The sequence below is a fragment of the Nesoenas mayeri genome (genome assembly GCF_963082525.1).
Source record: "Nesoenas mayeri genome assembly, chromosome: 1".
NCBI lineage: Eukaryota > Metazoa > Chordata > Aves > Columbiformes > Columbidae > Nesoenas > Nesoenas mayeri.
In genome coordinates, this window is record NC_137541.1 from 28,929,076 (window position 1) to 28,946,064 (window position 16,989).

Here is a 16,989-nt window from a genome sequence, read left to right on the forward strand (position 1 = left end):
ATAGATGGAGTTGGTATGGTTTCACAGTTTGTATATCTGGGAGTTTTGCAGTCTGGACTGCTGTTCACGCCTCTGTGTGTGATTTTGCTCCATACTGTTAAGATGTGGATTTTATTTCTTTATTCCATGTAGCTGCTCTTTGGTCTGAAAACAGCTCTGGTTACTGAGGATTTGTAACTTTTTGATAATAACATTTACTGACTTTTTCCTCATATAGCTGTCTTCCTGCTCTAAGTTTACTGTCTATAATATAGACTTTTTATGTTTAGTGCAAGAATGCAAGTGGTCTGCTTGAGCAAGTGAAACTTGCTTGCGCTTTGAGTTTGCTAGACACAGGTCAGTTTTGATCTTGAGGTCCTATGAGTATGTCAGCACAGAAATGTCTCCAGGATAACTTTTTTTTTCCCCTCACAGCAAGAGTTAGTAACCTGGACATGATGTGCTGCTGTAATTATACATTTACTGATTCAAAGTTGTCCTTTCCTACCAGCTTGGAGTAAAGCAACTTCTATCTGTACCTATTTGATGGCGTATGTTTCCCTTTAAGGAATTCAACTCCAATGACTCTTCTTTCCTTCATGTCTTATATGCTGGAGAAGCTGGATATATTTGGTGCTTATAATATTGCCAACTCTGACCTAAGGCCTGCATATTCAAAGTCCTTGTCTCAATTTTTTTTATTTAAATAGAGCATTATACCAACATGTCCTTCCCTGAATCTGTGATGTGAAATACGGTGTTATCTTGGTCCTGCTTTGTATAAGGTGTTACTAAACTACACTTGACCTTATGTTTTCTGGAGTGTTTCCTTCAAACCTCTGCATTTTTGTTAGAGGAAAATTGAGTGAGTTTCAAGAAAGCATCATACAAATGGATTGTTATGAAAACAACATTCAAACAAGTACTATTTCTGTTAAACTTTCTGTGCAGATACTTGGCTGGCACATCTAATTAAAAATACTGCTTTGCACAGGGTGAGTCAGGCTTTTTAATTTCACGGCAACAAATTGTTTCCAATTCTAGTTCTGTTTTGTGGATAAAATTCAGTTATTCTTAAACATAATTCGTGCTTCTCATACACTAATGCTGACTACTCATTGAAGTATGCAGGTGCAATTTAACTTTTTTATAACATGCATTCCTTTTAAACTGGTTAACATTTCTGTTCAAGTAGGAGCAGATTATTTTGTTCTGGTTCTTATTAGCAAAATAATTAAGTATGGGAAAAATTAAAAGCCAAACTAAGCCTTCCACAATAGTACAGCTACTGCAGATATCTGTTACTTAAAAACAAAAACCACCCCAGGCAAACTCAATTAAAATTAAAAACTGGCGTATGTAAATTAGCCCATAAGCCTGGATTATGTTTCTTTTCCCACACATTAGGTGCCTTGCAAGACAAATGTTTCAAAGGCCTTTGCATTTATGGAGAGCTAGTTAATAACTGTTTGCACCCTAGTGAAGAACTGTGGTGCTTGGGTGACAGCTGACGTTTACCGTCTGGGGGTGTTCTCACAAGACTTCTGTTGTCTTGCTCTAAAAGTTTATCCAGATAAAACTATTTTGAATCTGTTTACTCAGCTGTGATTTATGGCCTGATTTTTGGAAGTGAAACGCTGCTCAACTTTAATTATGTCTTTGGGTGTATTGCAGTTTCCTAAAACTGATTTAACAAAGTTGTGTAAAACCCAGATCTGTTTAAAAGCTGACTGTACTTGTATCTCTTAAACATCTGTCTTGTGTCTTATTTATAGTAATAACTAAAAACAGCATTCTCTTTTTCTGGGGAATTTTTCTTTTTGTCTTTTCAGTGTATGCCGAGAATATTTTCAGAACGGTGGGAAAAGAAAAGCACTTGAAAAAGATGAAAAAAGAGCACTTCTTGCTTCCAAGACCACTCCAGCTTTAAATGTTCCCCAGGCTCCCAAGGTTGAAGATCCCTTGCCAAACTTTGGCTTGACAAATCATGAAGCTATAACAGAAGAGTAAGTTTTACTTGTTTTCCAGACTTTTTTTTTCCCCTTCTATGTGTTATAAGACTTACCTGGATGTTTTCTCTCTATAACATATTAGATCAATCTGATGTCTTTTTAATAATTCAGGAAGGGCATTTTCATGTGAGCATATATACATGTTTCAAGAAGTATTTTTATTGTAGTATATTTTGGTGGATGCCATGAAAAAAAATTGCTTGAGAATGACAACTTAGTCATCTTCATTTAAGTGTTAGAGCAATTTCACTTTTGTATGTCATTGATGTGCAATGCAATTTATATTAAACCTTGAGGTGAAATAAGGGAGACGTTAATTAAGTGAGAATCTAATGGCTGTTGAGCATTGTTGAAAAGTCGCTTGTGTAAGTACTAAGTGCCAAATGTAAATATCGGAGTACTTAAACCTTTCTCTACATAAATAATTGCAGAGAAACTCTTGATTCCAATTATACACTTCAAAAGCAATTTTGAATTATAACCCTTAATTTTAAATGTCCTAGCTTTCTGATGACTGGCTCCACAGAAGTTGTAGTATCCTTGAGGTATTTTTCTGACAACAGTTTTAATTTTGTTTTTGACCTTCACTCAAGTAAGAAATTTTTTTTTGGCATTCAGGTGTAGCTTTCTTATTTCAGTTACAGTCCCACCCTCCTTTTTTCCCTAAATAACATGGGTCGTGTTTGTGGCTATTCCATGTGCGATGGAAAAAATTCAGTATATTTTGCAAGTATAATGAAATAATGAATGCATAAGCATATTATCATTAAATGTTACACTTATGACTTGCTTCATATTCTTTATAGACCGGTTCCTACAACTGTCTGCAATAGTGTTTTTTTCTGTTCTGTGAAGAGATTTTTCTCATTATTGCACAGCATGTCTTCTGTGATCAGCACTAACTTTAAGTTACATATATTATTAGTTAGGAAAGGAACGGGCATGTTACTAATGTTATTAGCAGATGTCTGTCATAATGAGCTGGCATTTTTTGTGGTTGCTCGTGTTTGTAAAGTAACTTGCAAAAGGCATAAAGATCTCAAATGTGTATATAGTTGAATAGTTACATACAAAATGAAAACACTTTCCCCATTGTTGTCCTATTATGACAAAACAGATGCTTCCAAAATGAAGGTAGTGGCTTCTCATAAGCTGACTTGCCCTACCAACTCCTCTTTTTAGTGCTCATTTTGCCAAGTCAGCCTCAAAATGAATACCTGTTTTTGATGAGAACAGCTAGGCACTTTCACATACAAATACTTTATATCATCTGAATAATGCTGGCATTTGTTAACACATAATTTTAGCATTACTATAAATAACCATTTGTTGGTTCATGGTGTTTTTTTCTTTTTTTTTTTTTTTATCAATGGGTTTCATGATCACACACTACTTAAAGTTGATTATGTAGGAGATCTTTCTGAGCTTACCTTTACTGGCAAGCCATTGTAGAGATACTGTACTTTTCTTAGTAAGAAGGAAAGCTAGCTCAGGAATAAAAGGTTGCACAGGTAGTGAAAAAGATGCTGGGAGATATGGAGAGAAGTAGGAAGCACTCAGCCAGCACTTAAAGGTGATGGTAGGAAACATCATAGGAACCAGAAGTGCAAATTTACTGCAATTCAGAAAGTCACTCAGCTACTTTGAACCCATTTCTAGTTCCTCATGTTGCTCACCGCTTTGCCAGATTAAAATTGGTAAGCCTCACAGAAATAACTAGTGTGAATAATGCCTTTTTGCTTTCATCTTGGTGAAATGTAACACTGTTCACCTCACTTCCTTCCATCCCAGAATGAGTTCTTATGTCCCTAACATTACAACTGCTCCTTGTGAAGGTGGGCATCAAAGTGGCTCGGTCTTGCAAGATAAAAGCAGCTGTTATCTGCTGTTTAACAGCTCCTCCCTTCAATAAATCGGTCCCTGCTTTGTTCTCTTTTTGACTATTGTTTATCTTTTTCCATCAAATTAAAGACTCTTACTTTTTATCCTTAATGGTAAAAATCATAACCTTTTTGGTATAGATTCTTCTTGGTGATGGTTTGACTATCTCTTAAGGTACAACCTGGTATTCATTCTTTCATTTGTGTTTCAGCAAGCTAGACGTTCCCATTGGGTATCTTTATGTGTGGATGTTATATAAGATTTGAGGCATACCAGTGTTCCCAGTCAGAAACAGATGTATAGCTTTGTTCTGTTTTTCTGACAGCAGTATAAGGCTTCTCAATTTTTTGCCCTTGCATCCTTGATAGAGTAATTGAAAACTGTAAACTAGTAGATCAGCGCTTGAAGTGATTAATTTCAGAGGTAAAGTGACTTTCCTTACAGTCATATAGCTACTCTATGTACTTCCAAGAGAAAATATCACTTACCTGTACAGCACCTAGTTGAATAATAGGTGCATTTTTAAGGAGGCTAATAATCAAGAGCTGTAGTCCATCTAATAAAGCTCCTGAAATAAACAAGTGTGGGATATATTTAAAATGCACTGATTTCCTAGGTTATGTACACTTTACCAGTTCCTGATATTTAACTTCATATTTTGTTTTCCTACCTGTACACTGATGCATTGGAGAATAGTGAATTCAATATGTGTTTGGAAATTACCTGCATTGGCGTAGTACTTTCATTGCTTTTAATTTTGTCTTGACTAAAAATCACCAAGAAACAGTGGGGGCTGAAAGGGGGACTTCTAACAAAGTCACTGAATCAGTGGCTGTCACCTGGATTACAGTTACATTCTGAACTTGAGTCACAGTGCTGAAAAAGTAGGTATCTGAATTGGTGGTCTGTGCCCTGTATATATGTTCAGTGACCAAATCTAAAATGCTTCCAAATTATTTCAAGCACTTGACTAGGATGGTGTTCCTCCTAGTAACTGGCAGCCTGAGGATTGCTGCTATGCGATCCATTGTGCCTGTGTTCTGAGAGGCAGCGAAACCTGACAAGCAACAGAAAATCGAGACACAAGTGAACATCTGAATCTCTGCTACTTCTAAGGTTTCAGAGTACATTTGCATTGAACTTGGACTACAAGGCTCCTTGGATGTGACACACCTATCAGAGTGAATTTGCCCTGAACTGAATGCCTTAGATGTCCATCAGTGTAGAAAGGAGTCTCTAGCTTTTGCTCAGCTTGGAATCCAGAGTTCTAGCTTTCCAGAAGTGTGCCCCAACACTGTAGTAGTCTGAAGTTGTGTCCCATTTAACCCAATCAAAAACGCTGCAGCCAAGAGTGCAGGTTTTGTAAGAGATGAAGACAGAATAAATCACAGTGACTTTTTTCACTCTGCTGTAGGTGAAGCGGGTTCTTCTGGAGATTAGAGAGTTCTGGGTTGTGCTGCTTAATTTTAATCTGTACAAGTATTCCATCGAACACTTAAAATGGAAGACGTTAAGATCTCTAGAGGCTGTTACTCTTCGTTATGGGAAGTTTTCTCTGCACTATAGAGTCACATTCCCTCTTGTGTTTTCTGCGGTCTCATGTGTCTTCTCTTCTTTTGCTGTTACCATTGGACTCTTATGTAGAACGCAAGTGTATATACATTATTGTATTCAAATAAGAAAGAATCTGCCCTTAGTGTCTCCATTTGCTAGACAAGGAGAAATGCTGGTCTGAGAAATTTCATACAAGCCTTATGTGGAAAAAGACACTACCTGACTTGTTTGTGGTTTGTGGCCACCAGGATGTCAATGGTCCTTCTGCAATATTCAAATTCCTATGTACAGTTTACATTGAGATTGGCATCCAAGCTGGGAAAAAATTGTTGCTATCATCATCATTCTGAAATCTCACTCAGTGCTAACTGACTCACAGGGTAGCCTGGTGATGTGTGCAGTTTTCACTAAAATTGTTGCATTATTTCTCGTGGTGATGCTGACAGAAGTATCCCCTGGATATCTTCCATTTTGTGTAGAAGCAAAATCCTTAAACTTGGCATTATTCTGCCAAATGCAACAAGAAATCTTTTCTTGCTTCTCCAACATCCTCTCCTTGGTAGAACGCTGGGAGTTTAGGAGGAACACAGAGAGCCCAGATCTCTTTATTTCTGCTTATTTTTTTTTCTGCAATATTCAATACTGCTTTGTTGTTGCTATGTTGTGTCTGGTTTTGTTTGACTCCATAGCCCTGCAGGTCTGTTCCTGAAAGTTTTTGCAGTTGTCTCTCTGGGGCTGAATCTTTCTCAGAGAGATGACAAATAATATTTTGGAAATGCTAATTTGAGTTGGCTACAGAAACTTGAAGCAAAAAGCAACATTTGCTCACTGAAAATTTATCATTCTCTCCGCTGTGAATGCCCTGTGAAAGCTGTGAGTTTGTGTTTGTTTGCCTCTATTAATGGATTCTGGGTATTCTAATATTGTAAAAATCTTGCTGGAAATTTTGAGACACAGTCCTTTCAAAGATCCAGTAGAAAGAGCTCAAACTCTTGGGTGCTAGCGGTCTAAGGCATTATTGTCAACTGCTGGGTTTTTTGTGGTTTGGTTTGGTTTTGTTCTGTGGGGGGTTTTAGAGTTTGGTTTGGTTTGGTTTGGTTTTTGGTTTTTTTTGGGTGGGGGGGGGCTGGTTGGTTGAGTTTTTGGGGGTTTTGTTTTGGTTTGTTTGGTTTTTTTGATATGTGGATGCACTCATAAAGTTGTGCTTTAAAGAACAGCTGGATGTAAAGTCTGTACTAGTGTACTTAAACAGAATGGTTTCACTCCAGCATTTACTGGTTTGTTGCAATTACGAAGAAAGAAAAAACAGCAGTGGCCTCCAAATTCAGACGGCAAGGAAAATAAAAAACTAAAGAACTGTGACTTTGGTTGTAGGATCTATTCAACAGCCAAGTTCTTGATATTAGCGACAATTGAGTGCAACATTCAAATTTTAATTATTTTAAGAGGGGCAGCATATCAGGTTAGACAAACTAAGTGCCAGGATGAGGCAAAACCTTTAAATGATGACATGATAGCTGACTGCTAGTACTTCCTACAGGTGGCTTGTCTTATCTGGTGCTGCATTATGTATACTGGTAACTACCTTAGTCATGAAGAAAATGCCCATGGTTGCAAACTTGAAGACCACAAATGTTCCTCTAGCCATTGGTCAAGGAGACTATCCTTTGGAAGATAACAATGCTTTCAGAGGCAAGGCAGCAGTCACTATCCTCAAAGGTTGTCAGGCATCTTTTTATCTTATCTTTTTTTAAAAACTATATATTTAACTTAAAAGAACAATTATACATTGGTCTTCATAAAGGCATTTCAGACTGGTTTGGCAGTTGGTCACAGATGATGTCAGAGCTTCCCAAGAAAAGGCGAATCTCATCTGCCAGCCTTCTGCTGTGCTATAAAGGGAACTTCCACCAGACAGTACAAGAATGTCTTCTTGTTCTTTCTTTAGTCTGCTATTTTCTTTCTGATTTCCCACTCCTGCAAAGTTGTTTTGTTTTACCCCAGGAGGTTTTGGACTGTGGTTGAAAAGGTGATGGGCCAGTTATTCAGTGTGAGGTTTTTTCATTTTCAGTGACATTTTGGAAGGGTGCATGTCCATCTCTGCAGCATTCTGGAACTAAAATATTTAACTGTCCTCAGCAATCTGTCAACCCTTTTGTATCAGTCCAAGCAGTAAATTGTGATTTCTAAAGTTAATCACCCCCCTTTTTTTATCATTCAGCTTTTATAGTTCAGTAGCATAGTTAAGTATTTAGCATGACAACCACTGGCCTTCTTATCTGTAATTTCACCTTGAACAGTAGGGTCATCACACAGTGGCAGATAAGGAGATAGATTTTTGGCTCACTAAAATGTTCTCCAGAATTCTTATGAGATAGATCTTCATTTTTGAGTGCTTCAGAAGTACTCTTATTAAGACTCTTTCCTAAACCAGATGGCTATTTTTGAGTATTTTGAGTATTGCTTTTGGATATTCTAAAAGAAAACTAATTGCATGGCATGGAGTTTGGTTTTTTGTCTTTTGTTCTGTTTTCCCAAGTAGTTTTGAGGGAATACTTCTGTTCATTTAGATGCTTAGAGTAACTTCCTTACAACCTGAGGAGCTAATTTTTAAGTTTGTGCCTGGACTGATGTAACTCTTTCACAGCATTCATTGAAAATAAAATTGGAGTGAACCTCCAGCAGTCATCCATTTTCAAGAAATATATTTTATTTGCATTATGTTAGCTAATTTTAAAATTTTTGTAGGGAATAACTAAATTATTTTATTTTTAGGTTTGTTTGTTTACCTTGGAAGACCATTAGGTGTTCTCTTGTCTTTATTAAACCAATTATGGCACTTCAGACGCTCTTTAAAATGAGACTTACAAGTAGATAGATCATAGTGTTGCCAATTTCTCTTTTAAACTCCTGAAATTTTAACTCTGACTTGTGTGACTTCAACACCACAAAAAGGAAAGTAGGAAACACAAAGCAATAGAGGAAGCCTGTCTAGCGAACACACAAGCGGCCATTTTAGTTTCTTACTACAAGTACACAAGTTAATAGTAGAACATAATTCTTCTGCTTGAAGACCATCTGCTTCATTGACGGAGCTTGGTTCTTTGGGTATCTCAGCAATTAAAATCAGGCATTCACTTCTGTTAGTCACTCCTGTGGTGTTTTTTGCATGAGTTATCTGAAATTGTAATTCAGAATATATAGCTTCAAAAATAACATTTGATAAAACTGAATTCTTGCTGTTTCTCAGATTGCTCCACTCCTTGGGGAAGATCAGATTACTTGATGTTGGTAGCTGCTTTAATCCGTTTCTGAAGTTTGAAGAATTTCTGACAGTTGGCATAGATATTGTTCCAGCTGTTGAGGTATGTAATGTCTGCTGAATTTAATATAAATTTGATTCTTGGATATTTTAGAATGCTTCAAATGACTGTTAAAAAAAATAGTATGTTTAATGTTTAAGTATGTATCCCAAGTATCTGTGCTTTAATAAGAGCTGTGGCCCTCCTACTATATCCTTTACCAGTTGTGAATCTTAAAATTGGAATCTTAAATTGGAAAATTTAAGTAACCATCTTTTAATGGCATTTCAGATGAGTCCTTTTATCTTTAAAAGGCATAAATAAAAACTGAGTAGGCTTACACTTAAGCATGAACCTCTCAGAATTTGCATTTGTTGACACAAGGAAATGACCAGTGACTGTACTTGGTGAGTTTTTCTGGGGAGTTTTAGTAAGCAGAAGTGCACTGTAAGGGGGCTTTTCTGTTTATTACTAGAAATATTACTGAACTTCCACAATCCTGCGGACAAATTTATGAGCACTTTTTGGGTAAATTACTTCATTTTCTCTGAGTAGTAAGGTTCCCAAATGCATTAATTCTGCTGCAATCATATGTTCTTTCTGTCTCTTGCTCTTGACCCAACTTTTGACAGTCCTAATAGCCTTTACAAACCAAGCAAAATGACGAAGTGGAATGAAAATTAAAAGATACAGAAAGGAATATGTTTCTGACAGAAAACAGAAAAACCTTTGACCATACACATCTTGACCACTTACAGTTTAAAATTAGGCTCTATTAAAATCAGTGGCCTAAGATAACCCTCTGTAGAAGTGGAGAGATGAGAGGAAGCGTACGAGTACAATAATACAGTTAACTTGAAAGTAATGCTCTCTTATTTGCCACAGTGTGGTTTACATGCTAAATGCATGTTATTTTGCTGTGGTTACCAGCTTGAGTCCACTAACACCTAATTTCTACTTTCATGTATGTGCTTAGAGATCATGAAATACCTTCTTGAGAGGGGAAAAAAATAATCTGAGTCTGACAAATTGCTTTCTAAAGCAATTCAGTGTTGTTTTCATCTAAAACACAAAGAAACTTTGAGTGGACTCCATCTTGCCTGATTTGAAGGTATCAGCTGTCCAAACATGATTGCCTTCCAACACTTAGGAGGCTGTAGGACACCTGTGCAGGGTTGTTGGGCATGACATGGGATGTAAAGGAGACACATACCAGCGAAGTGGCAGCCTATGGCTGTAATATCTGGCAAGTAAATTTCCAGCTAAGATACATAGATCACGGGTTCTAAGTTCCAGTTACAGTCAGTGGGGATCTATTAAAAACAGTCAGTGAAACCTTAACACCTGCTGTTCCACGCTGAGGTGAATTCTGTTCTGACTCTGTGGACTGTACTGGCTGCCTCTCCAGTGACTAATGGGAGCCCAGGCACCTGAAATTACACAAGCTGAATCTAACCATTAATTTTTGAGTATACATAGTTAATATTTTTGGTATCTAGTCTATCGTGCTGTTTTCATAAGAAAACTACTTTTGTTCTCATGAAAATCAATTTAAATGTACAGTGACAAAAACCATTATTGGAAGAGTCACAGAAAGGTTACTTGTATGGATGTAATGGAGAAATATGAGTAATCCAGGACAGACAACAGGAGAGGGGGCAGTCAGGTAGCTGCAATTTCTGTGTGCTAACCAGTTTTTCAGGCTCTCTCCCAGTACAAGGGAACAATAAGATAATTGATTTCTTGTCACCTGACATTCTTAGTACCTTGGCTTCATGATGGGAACTCCCCAGCATGCTACAGTACAGACCAATGTAGTTACTGTGAGGTGTGTCTCGGGCTCACCAGCTTCTCATACTTCCACCCTCTTGGATACCTTGGTGTGTTCAGGGCACCTTGAAACCCTGCTAGCAAATGCTCTTAGGGTGACATGACATACGGTTTGTGCACTCAAACACATCTGCTAGAATAAGCTTAGGCCCACCTCCAAAACCAGAATTAATAAGCCCTGAGGTATTCAAGATTACTCTACTTTGAGCGGTATCAGCACCATAACCTCCTGACTAAATTTAATCTTTAGGCGAGCAGTTGGCCTGGGCTGATTTAAGATTTCAGAATAACAGCCAGAGGGTTCTTAGGGTAGTGAATGTCATCTTCTGGCCTGAAAAGTGCATCTGATAACTTGAAAATAGATGAACTGGTAAAATCTTCTGATTTAGCAGATCTTTCATGTAAGATACCAAAATACTTACTGAAACACATTGAAGCATAGGGCTTCTTAGGAAGTTGGTTTCTTCAATAATGTTGTATAGAGGGTTAAATAATTTCTTCTTTAATAAAAATAGATTAATCCATATTCTGCATATAGAAATGCTTTAGATATAGATTAATTAGCTGAGTAAAATGCTTCATCTAATTTGAGGAATAAGAAGGATGTAATTGTAGAAAAATTAGGAGAGGAACTGAAATGTTAATTATATAATAAAAAAAATAATGTCCTGAAAATGATTAGAATCCCTGTTTGATATACACAGAATATAAACAGTAGAGATATTATTATAGAAATATATTTCCTTTGAAAGGTTTTGTGTTTTACAGGGTAGGGGAACTGCACAAAGATTAGTATTCTCTTTAGATGGGCATTCTTCACTCATTTTCAGTGTGTTGGTATAAGGTACGCAGATGGAAACATGCACTATTAGCAACTAGGACAAGAGAAACTGAGACTGGGATAAGCAGAGCAGGTTTCTTGACCCAGTGTTTTGTTGGCTGTTCCTTCAGATGTTCTACTTATAACAGATATTCCAGGGTACAATTAGCAATGGTTATTTTCTTAGATAAGTTTAATTTGTCTACATTAAAAAAAAAAGGGGGGGGCAAAAATTGGGATGAAAGAAGAATCTCCACTTTGGAAAATCCAAATACAGTTTCATACTGCTATGAAACATGCTGAATATCAGCAGATGTTGTATTCGAGTAAATAGAGTCTGAGACAAAAAAAGAGGCTGTATGGGTACTGGAATTAAAAATTAGAATATACAAGTAGGATTGTGTTCTTAAATGTCAGTGGATGCACAGAGATGTGAGTGCTGTTTCAGTGTCTAGGAGGACTGTAAGATCAGTTCAAGACTTGTATATCTACAGTTTAGTGGCAGTCTCCAGTTTTGTCCTAAAACTGCCTGCAGAGTTCAGATTCCACTTGAAACATTCGACTTTAGTTCTGAAATTGTCTTTAACATTATTTCTACATAACTGTTTTATGAGTATTTTCCCACTTGCAAATACTTGCAGTCTGAATAGTTTCTTCAATTGTATATGCATAACTTCTGAGTCTTGCTTCTAAGTTAGCATGTTATTCTGAATAATTGTTCTTCAAAGCACTTCTTTCTTTAAAAACTTACTAGACGATATCATGCAATTACTACTGTTAATTTCCTGGTTTGTATTACAAGGAAGCAGAAAATAGCCCTGCAGGTTTAATCGTTGCAATTAAATTATTTTTATTATAGACACGTAATGCAAGTCTCTTTCTTAATTTTTGTATGTTGGAGGCTAAGATTAAAGCTACTGAAAAAAATGAATCACAGGGGTTTTTTAACATTGAATGCTTTTTCTAATTTACTGCATACCCTCAGAAGAGAATGTGATTTTAAAATAAACAGAAATTACATTCTTTTCTACTTGGAAACAATTGTGCATATCAGTTGTTTTATGAATACCTTTACAATAGTGTTCTTAGTGATCTTTGTTGAATCTTGTTTCATAAAACACACTACAAGTATTTTCATGGTATGACAATGCAGGAGATCTGACTCCATGTTTCAGGTGTGTTCTGCAGAACACTTTGTGTCTGCTTTCATGTTCACTTTCCTGTTTAGAGTGTCTGTCATTCACTGCACATTCTCTAGGCATTAGTAACAATTTTTGTTGCTGTCATGTCAAAACCTTGTATCTCAATACCTTTTTTTAATGAAAGAAGTCAGTCCTAGGTTTTGATAAAGTGTCAAAAATTAAATGTAGTGAGTAGCATGCTATTATTCTTATTTTTTGAAGGCTCAGTGATTAAGGATGTTAAGAATTTGTTATTCTGTATGTTGTATTGTGGTGTCATTTCCCGTCTTTGACAGCTTGAGTGCACAAATGATCAACAGATTAATTTATAGGCCTTACATTATTTTGATAATTGCCCACATGTGTACCACTACATTTCACATCTACAACAAGCTTAAAGCATGGACCTGCACCCCTCCTGCAAAACAGTTAGTGTATGGTAATTTTCTAAGGCATATTGCCTTGACATAGCTGCTTTGTTTCTGTACCAGTAAAGAATTACACTTTTTTTCTCAAGTTACCAAGCTAAGTTTCTTGGATTCTTTTTGAAGAACTAGTGGAAATACTGAGGTATCAAATTTAGTTTCTAATTACTAATTTCAGGTTTTTAAAAACCTATAAAAGGTTTCCAGCATCTGGAGAAACAATAGCAATGTAGGCTTATATGTGTTCTTCTTAAATCATTGTGAGATAGTTGATTTGATACTTTGTTCTACTTGGCCTAATTTCCTTTAAAAAAAAAAATAAAATTAACAGTTCTAGACTATCAATCTCTAGTAAATTACTGCACATCTAAAATTTTGCTTTGCAACTGTGAAAGCTATTATAGCAATATGTGTTATTGTTATTTTGGATTGCTTGATTTAATAGCAAGAGGAATGTTCAACTGGCTTGACATTTCCTCAAGGGAATTGAGAGGCTGTCATTGATTTTTTTTTCTATGGATTTGGATTGTATTTGCTCTTTAACCTTGATGTTTGTTTGATTTTCTGTTTTTCTTATTCCACCAGAGCGTATACAAATGTGACTTCTTAAATCTTCAGATCCAGCAACCTCTCCAACTGGCACAAGATGCTATAGATGCCTTTCTTAAGCAACTCAAAAATCCTATTGATTCTCTGCCTGGAGAACTGTTCCACGTTGTTGTTTTCTCACTCCTCCTTTCTTACTTTCCATCACCTTATCAACGATGGATATGCTGCAAGAAGGCACACGAACTTCTCGCATTAAATGGCTTATTGCTTGTAATAACTCCTGATTCATCTCATCAGAATCGCCGGGCTATGATGATGAAGAGCTGGAAAATTGCCATAGAGTCCTTGGGTTTTAAACGCTTCAAGTATTCCAAATTTTCTCACATGCACCTGATGGCATTTAGGAAAACGTCCCTGCAAACAACAAGTGACTTAGTTAGCAGGAACTACCCAGGAATGTTGTATATCCCACAGGATTTCAACAGTATAGAGGATGAGGAGTATTCCAACACTTCCTGCTACGTTCGGTCAGATACAGAAGATGAACAGCTCGCTTACGGTTTTATGGAGCTACCTGATGCTCCTTATGACTCGGACTCTGGAGAAAGCCAGTCTAGTTCAATTCCTTTCTATGAGCTAGAAGATCCTATATTGCTTCTAAGTTAATGTAGTTATTGAAGCGCCCTTTCAGTCAAACCTCTTGCTTACACTAATTTTGCTATACTAACATGAGCTCAACACACAAAAATGGTTTGCATAGAGAAAATGCAAAGGTTTACAGAGTTTGCTATTTTTTTCTACTTTTGAATTTTAAAATTTATTCTTGTATGAAAGTGAAGAAATACAAGTTTTATGCAAATGACTCATGTCATAGCATAAATTGCTGTTACTTTCTTTAGATTCGTATCACTAATTTTTTTTCCAGAAAGGTACCATTCTTTTCTTTAGTGCTGTGAAGTGTGAATTCTATTTAATTTGCTAAATGTTGTTTCAATATTTTAACTCAATGTGGTTGAGCTTAAGGCACTGGAGTTGGTGGGATTCTGAGAAGTATATGTAGGAAGAAATAATTTGCACTTTAATTAAATGTGCAGATAGGTTAAGACACTTGGTTACACATGTCCCTTCTTAATTATGGAACAAAACTTTTTCTTCCAAAATTTGTTTCACTCTGGTTAAGCTTGGGCTGGAGGAACTATAATGCTTGCACATTTGATTTTATGTTCATTGCAGTCCTATTGAGATAACATCAAATCAAAATAACACCAAAACACTGGAATATTTTCATCCATAGTTATGCAATGAAATTACACAGTATGTATAAGTAGTAGTTAGACTTGAGATTTCTAAGGAGGTTATCTCCCCGCTCAGAGGAGGATGGGTACGTCTAGGCAGTTATGTTTCACTTCAAAATTGGAACATAGTTTTGCCGTTTTACAAGTGTAAAAGCACTAACAGATATCAGTATTTTCCCAATGGTGGTTGTCTGTATTTTCTCCAAACTGTGTTTTTTTGGGGGACAGGGTGGGTTTTGTCATGTTTTAAAGTAAATTATTTATGCCTTTTAAAAACAAACAACTTTTTCTTTAATTGTCCTTACTTGTAGACCTCCCAAGTTATACGGTCACTACAGACCAATTTTGTAAAAAGTTTTTCAAGGGTACACATATTTGCACAAAGCTGTGTATTCACACCTCACAAGTGAAGCCAACTTACACTATTTGTTTGCTTATTTGGACCCAAACATTTTCTAGTTAAATAAAAACTCCACAGCTGTCTGAAAGCTGGTCTGCACTGTAAGGAGATGGAACAGAAGTGTTTTGTATCTCTTTAAGTTTTTTAACTTGTGTAATACATTTGTGAGTTTTTGCCGGAAAGAACCAATTCTGTTCAGTGGTAAAAAATAGAGGATTCAGCATTAGTTTCGCTTAGATTTCCTTCCATTTAAAAATAATGGCCATAATTTTCAGATGTGAATGTTAGGCTGTTAAATCTATATGTAAGTGCCTAATAATAAATTATTTGAATGAGGTGCCACATCATGGTTTGAAGACTGACTTCAGCAACGTGGTAGAAAAATACTAATAGATAGTTTTGCAGATGGTTATGATGAAATCTAGCTTACACCATATTAACCTACCATGTTGTATTTATAATACAGAAGCTACCAGATAAACTGAAGTTGTAGCATGGATTTTACAGCAGTTGCTACAAAAATGAAACTTACTCCTTCCATTGAAGCTTTGCACTGTGTCAGAGTTTGACCTGCCTGTTTTTGTTTTTTCTTTCATATTGTTTCCTACAGAGTCATCCCGCATTGGTCCTGCTTACACTCAAACATGATCTGGACTGCCATATTTTATTTTTTAACATAAGCTTTTTGTGTCTCTCAAATGTAAAGCTTACCCTAATATTCAATTCAAATTTGTTAATCAATCTGAATGATATGGCTATATACAAACAAATTATATTCTGATGTGTTTTAAAAAAAAAATCTGTAGGTCAATATTTGCATCTAATGCTTTTACTGCTTTACTTTCACTAAAATATTTGTCAGTCAAAGCCTTTCTTCTTCCCAGTTAACCACTGACTGCAGCAGTGCTCAAGTTAAAGGTAAAATATTGGTGCTATAAATTCAGCTGTTTATGGAAACTTAATCTGTGCATACTTCAAAGTGTACCGAACATTTTAACTTATATTCCTTTTTTAAAAAAAAGTTATGTGGTAGCCAACATATGTTGGCATTGGTTAATGTAAATTGATTTGTGATTCATACAAAAAAATCAATTCAGACCAAAATTTATCTCCCCAGAATAGTTAAAAGTATTAACACTTAAAACTTAAGCCTCTTTGGCAGGTTGGTGACACCATTATATTTGTGGTTTAGGGACCCAAGATTCATAACAGCTTGGTTTTCTTGCTGCTCTTTCTAAATACCTGAAGTGTTTGTGTTTGAGGGGTTTTTTTGTTGTTGTTGTTTGTGGTTTTTTTGTTTTTTACAAGGGACAGTAGACTGTTGTGGAGGACGAAAGTGGGATTTACAGAAATACTTATACCTCCCTGAACAATAAAGTGGTGATATCAGGAGTTGTTGGATATTTGGTTTTGATGCGAGAAGAATGTTTCTAGGTTGTATTTGAAAATTATGACTGTGCAAGAGATCTCTCATTCTTAAGGTGCTGGAGAGAAAGTGGAAAAAAATGTGTATTTGCATTTCTGTTGTCTTTATGTCACTACTTTTTGTGAACAAAGCACATTTATTAAAAAAAAATGAACTGAAAACCTTTTTAAAAATTGTTTCTTTGGGTTTGGAGATGTCATTTTTTCTTCCTGTGCAATTGGTTTACACTGAATGCCAGTGAAACCAATGCATAATTATATTCCTTGTTGTTAAGAAAATAGTTGTGTTTGGTTTGTTTTATAAACAACTGAATTATAGTAAAGATGGAACTTTGG

The 16,989-nt window shown here is 36.0% G+C and overlaps 1 protein-coding gene across 1 annotated transcript in view; it reads left to right on the top strand.

The window, feature by feature from the left end:
- The window catches only part of SAMTOR (S-adenosylmethionine sensor upstream of mTORC1), a gene marked incomplete at its 5' end in the record, with an annotated part of 35,867 nt that extends 19,128 nt beyond the window's left edge, over window positions 1–16,739 (top strand). The window contains 3 exons of the mRNA XM_080344296.1: window positions 1,812–1,985; window positions 8,677–8,791; window positions 13,570–16,739. Of these exons, the coding sequence (XP_080200422.1) occupies window positions 1,812–1,985; window positions 8,677–8,791; window positions 13,570–14,199 (919 nt within the window). The 3' untranslated portion in view covers window positions 14,200–16,739. The remainder of the gene's footprint in view (window positions 1–1,811; window positions 1,986–8,676; window positions 8,792–13,569) is intronic.
- Window positions 16,740–16,989: the final 250 nt, after the last annotated feature.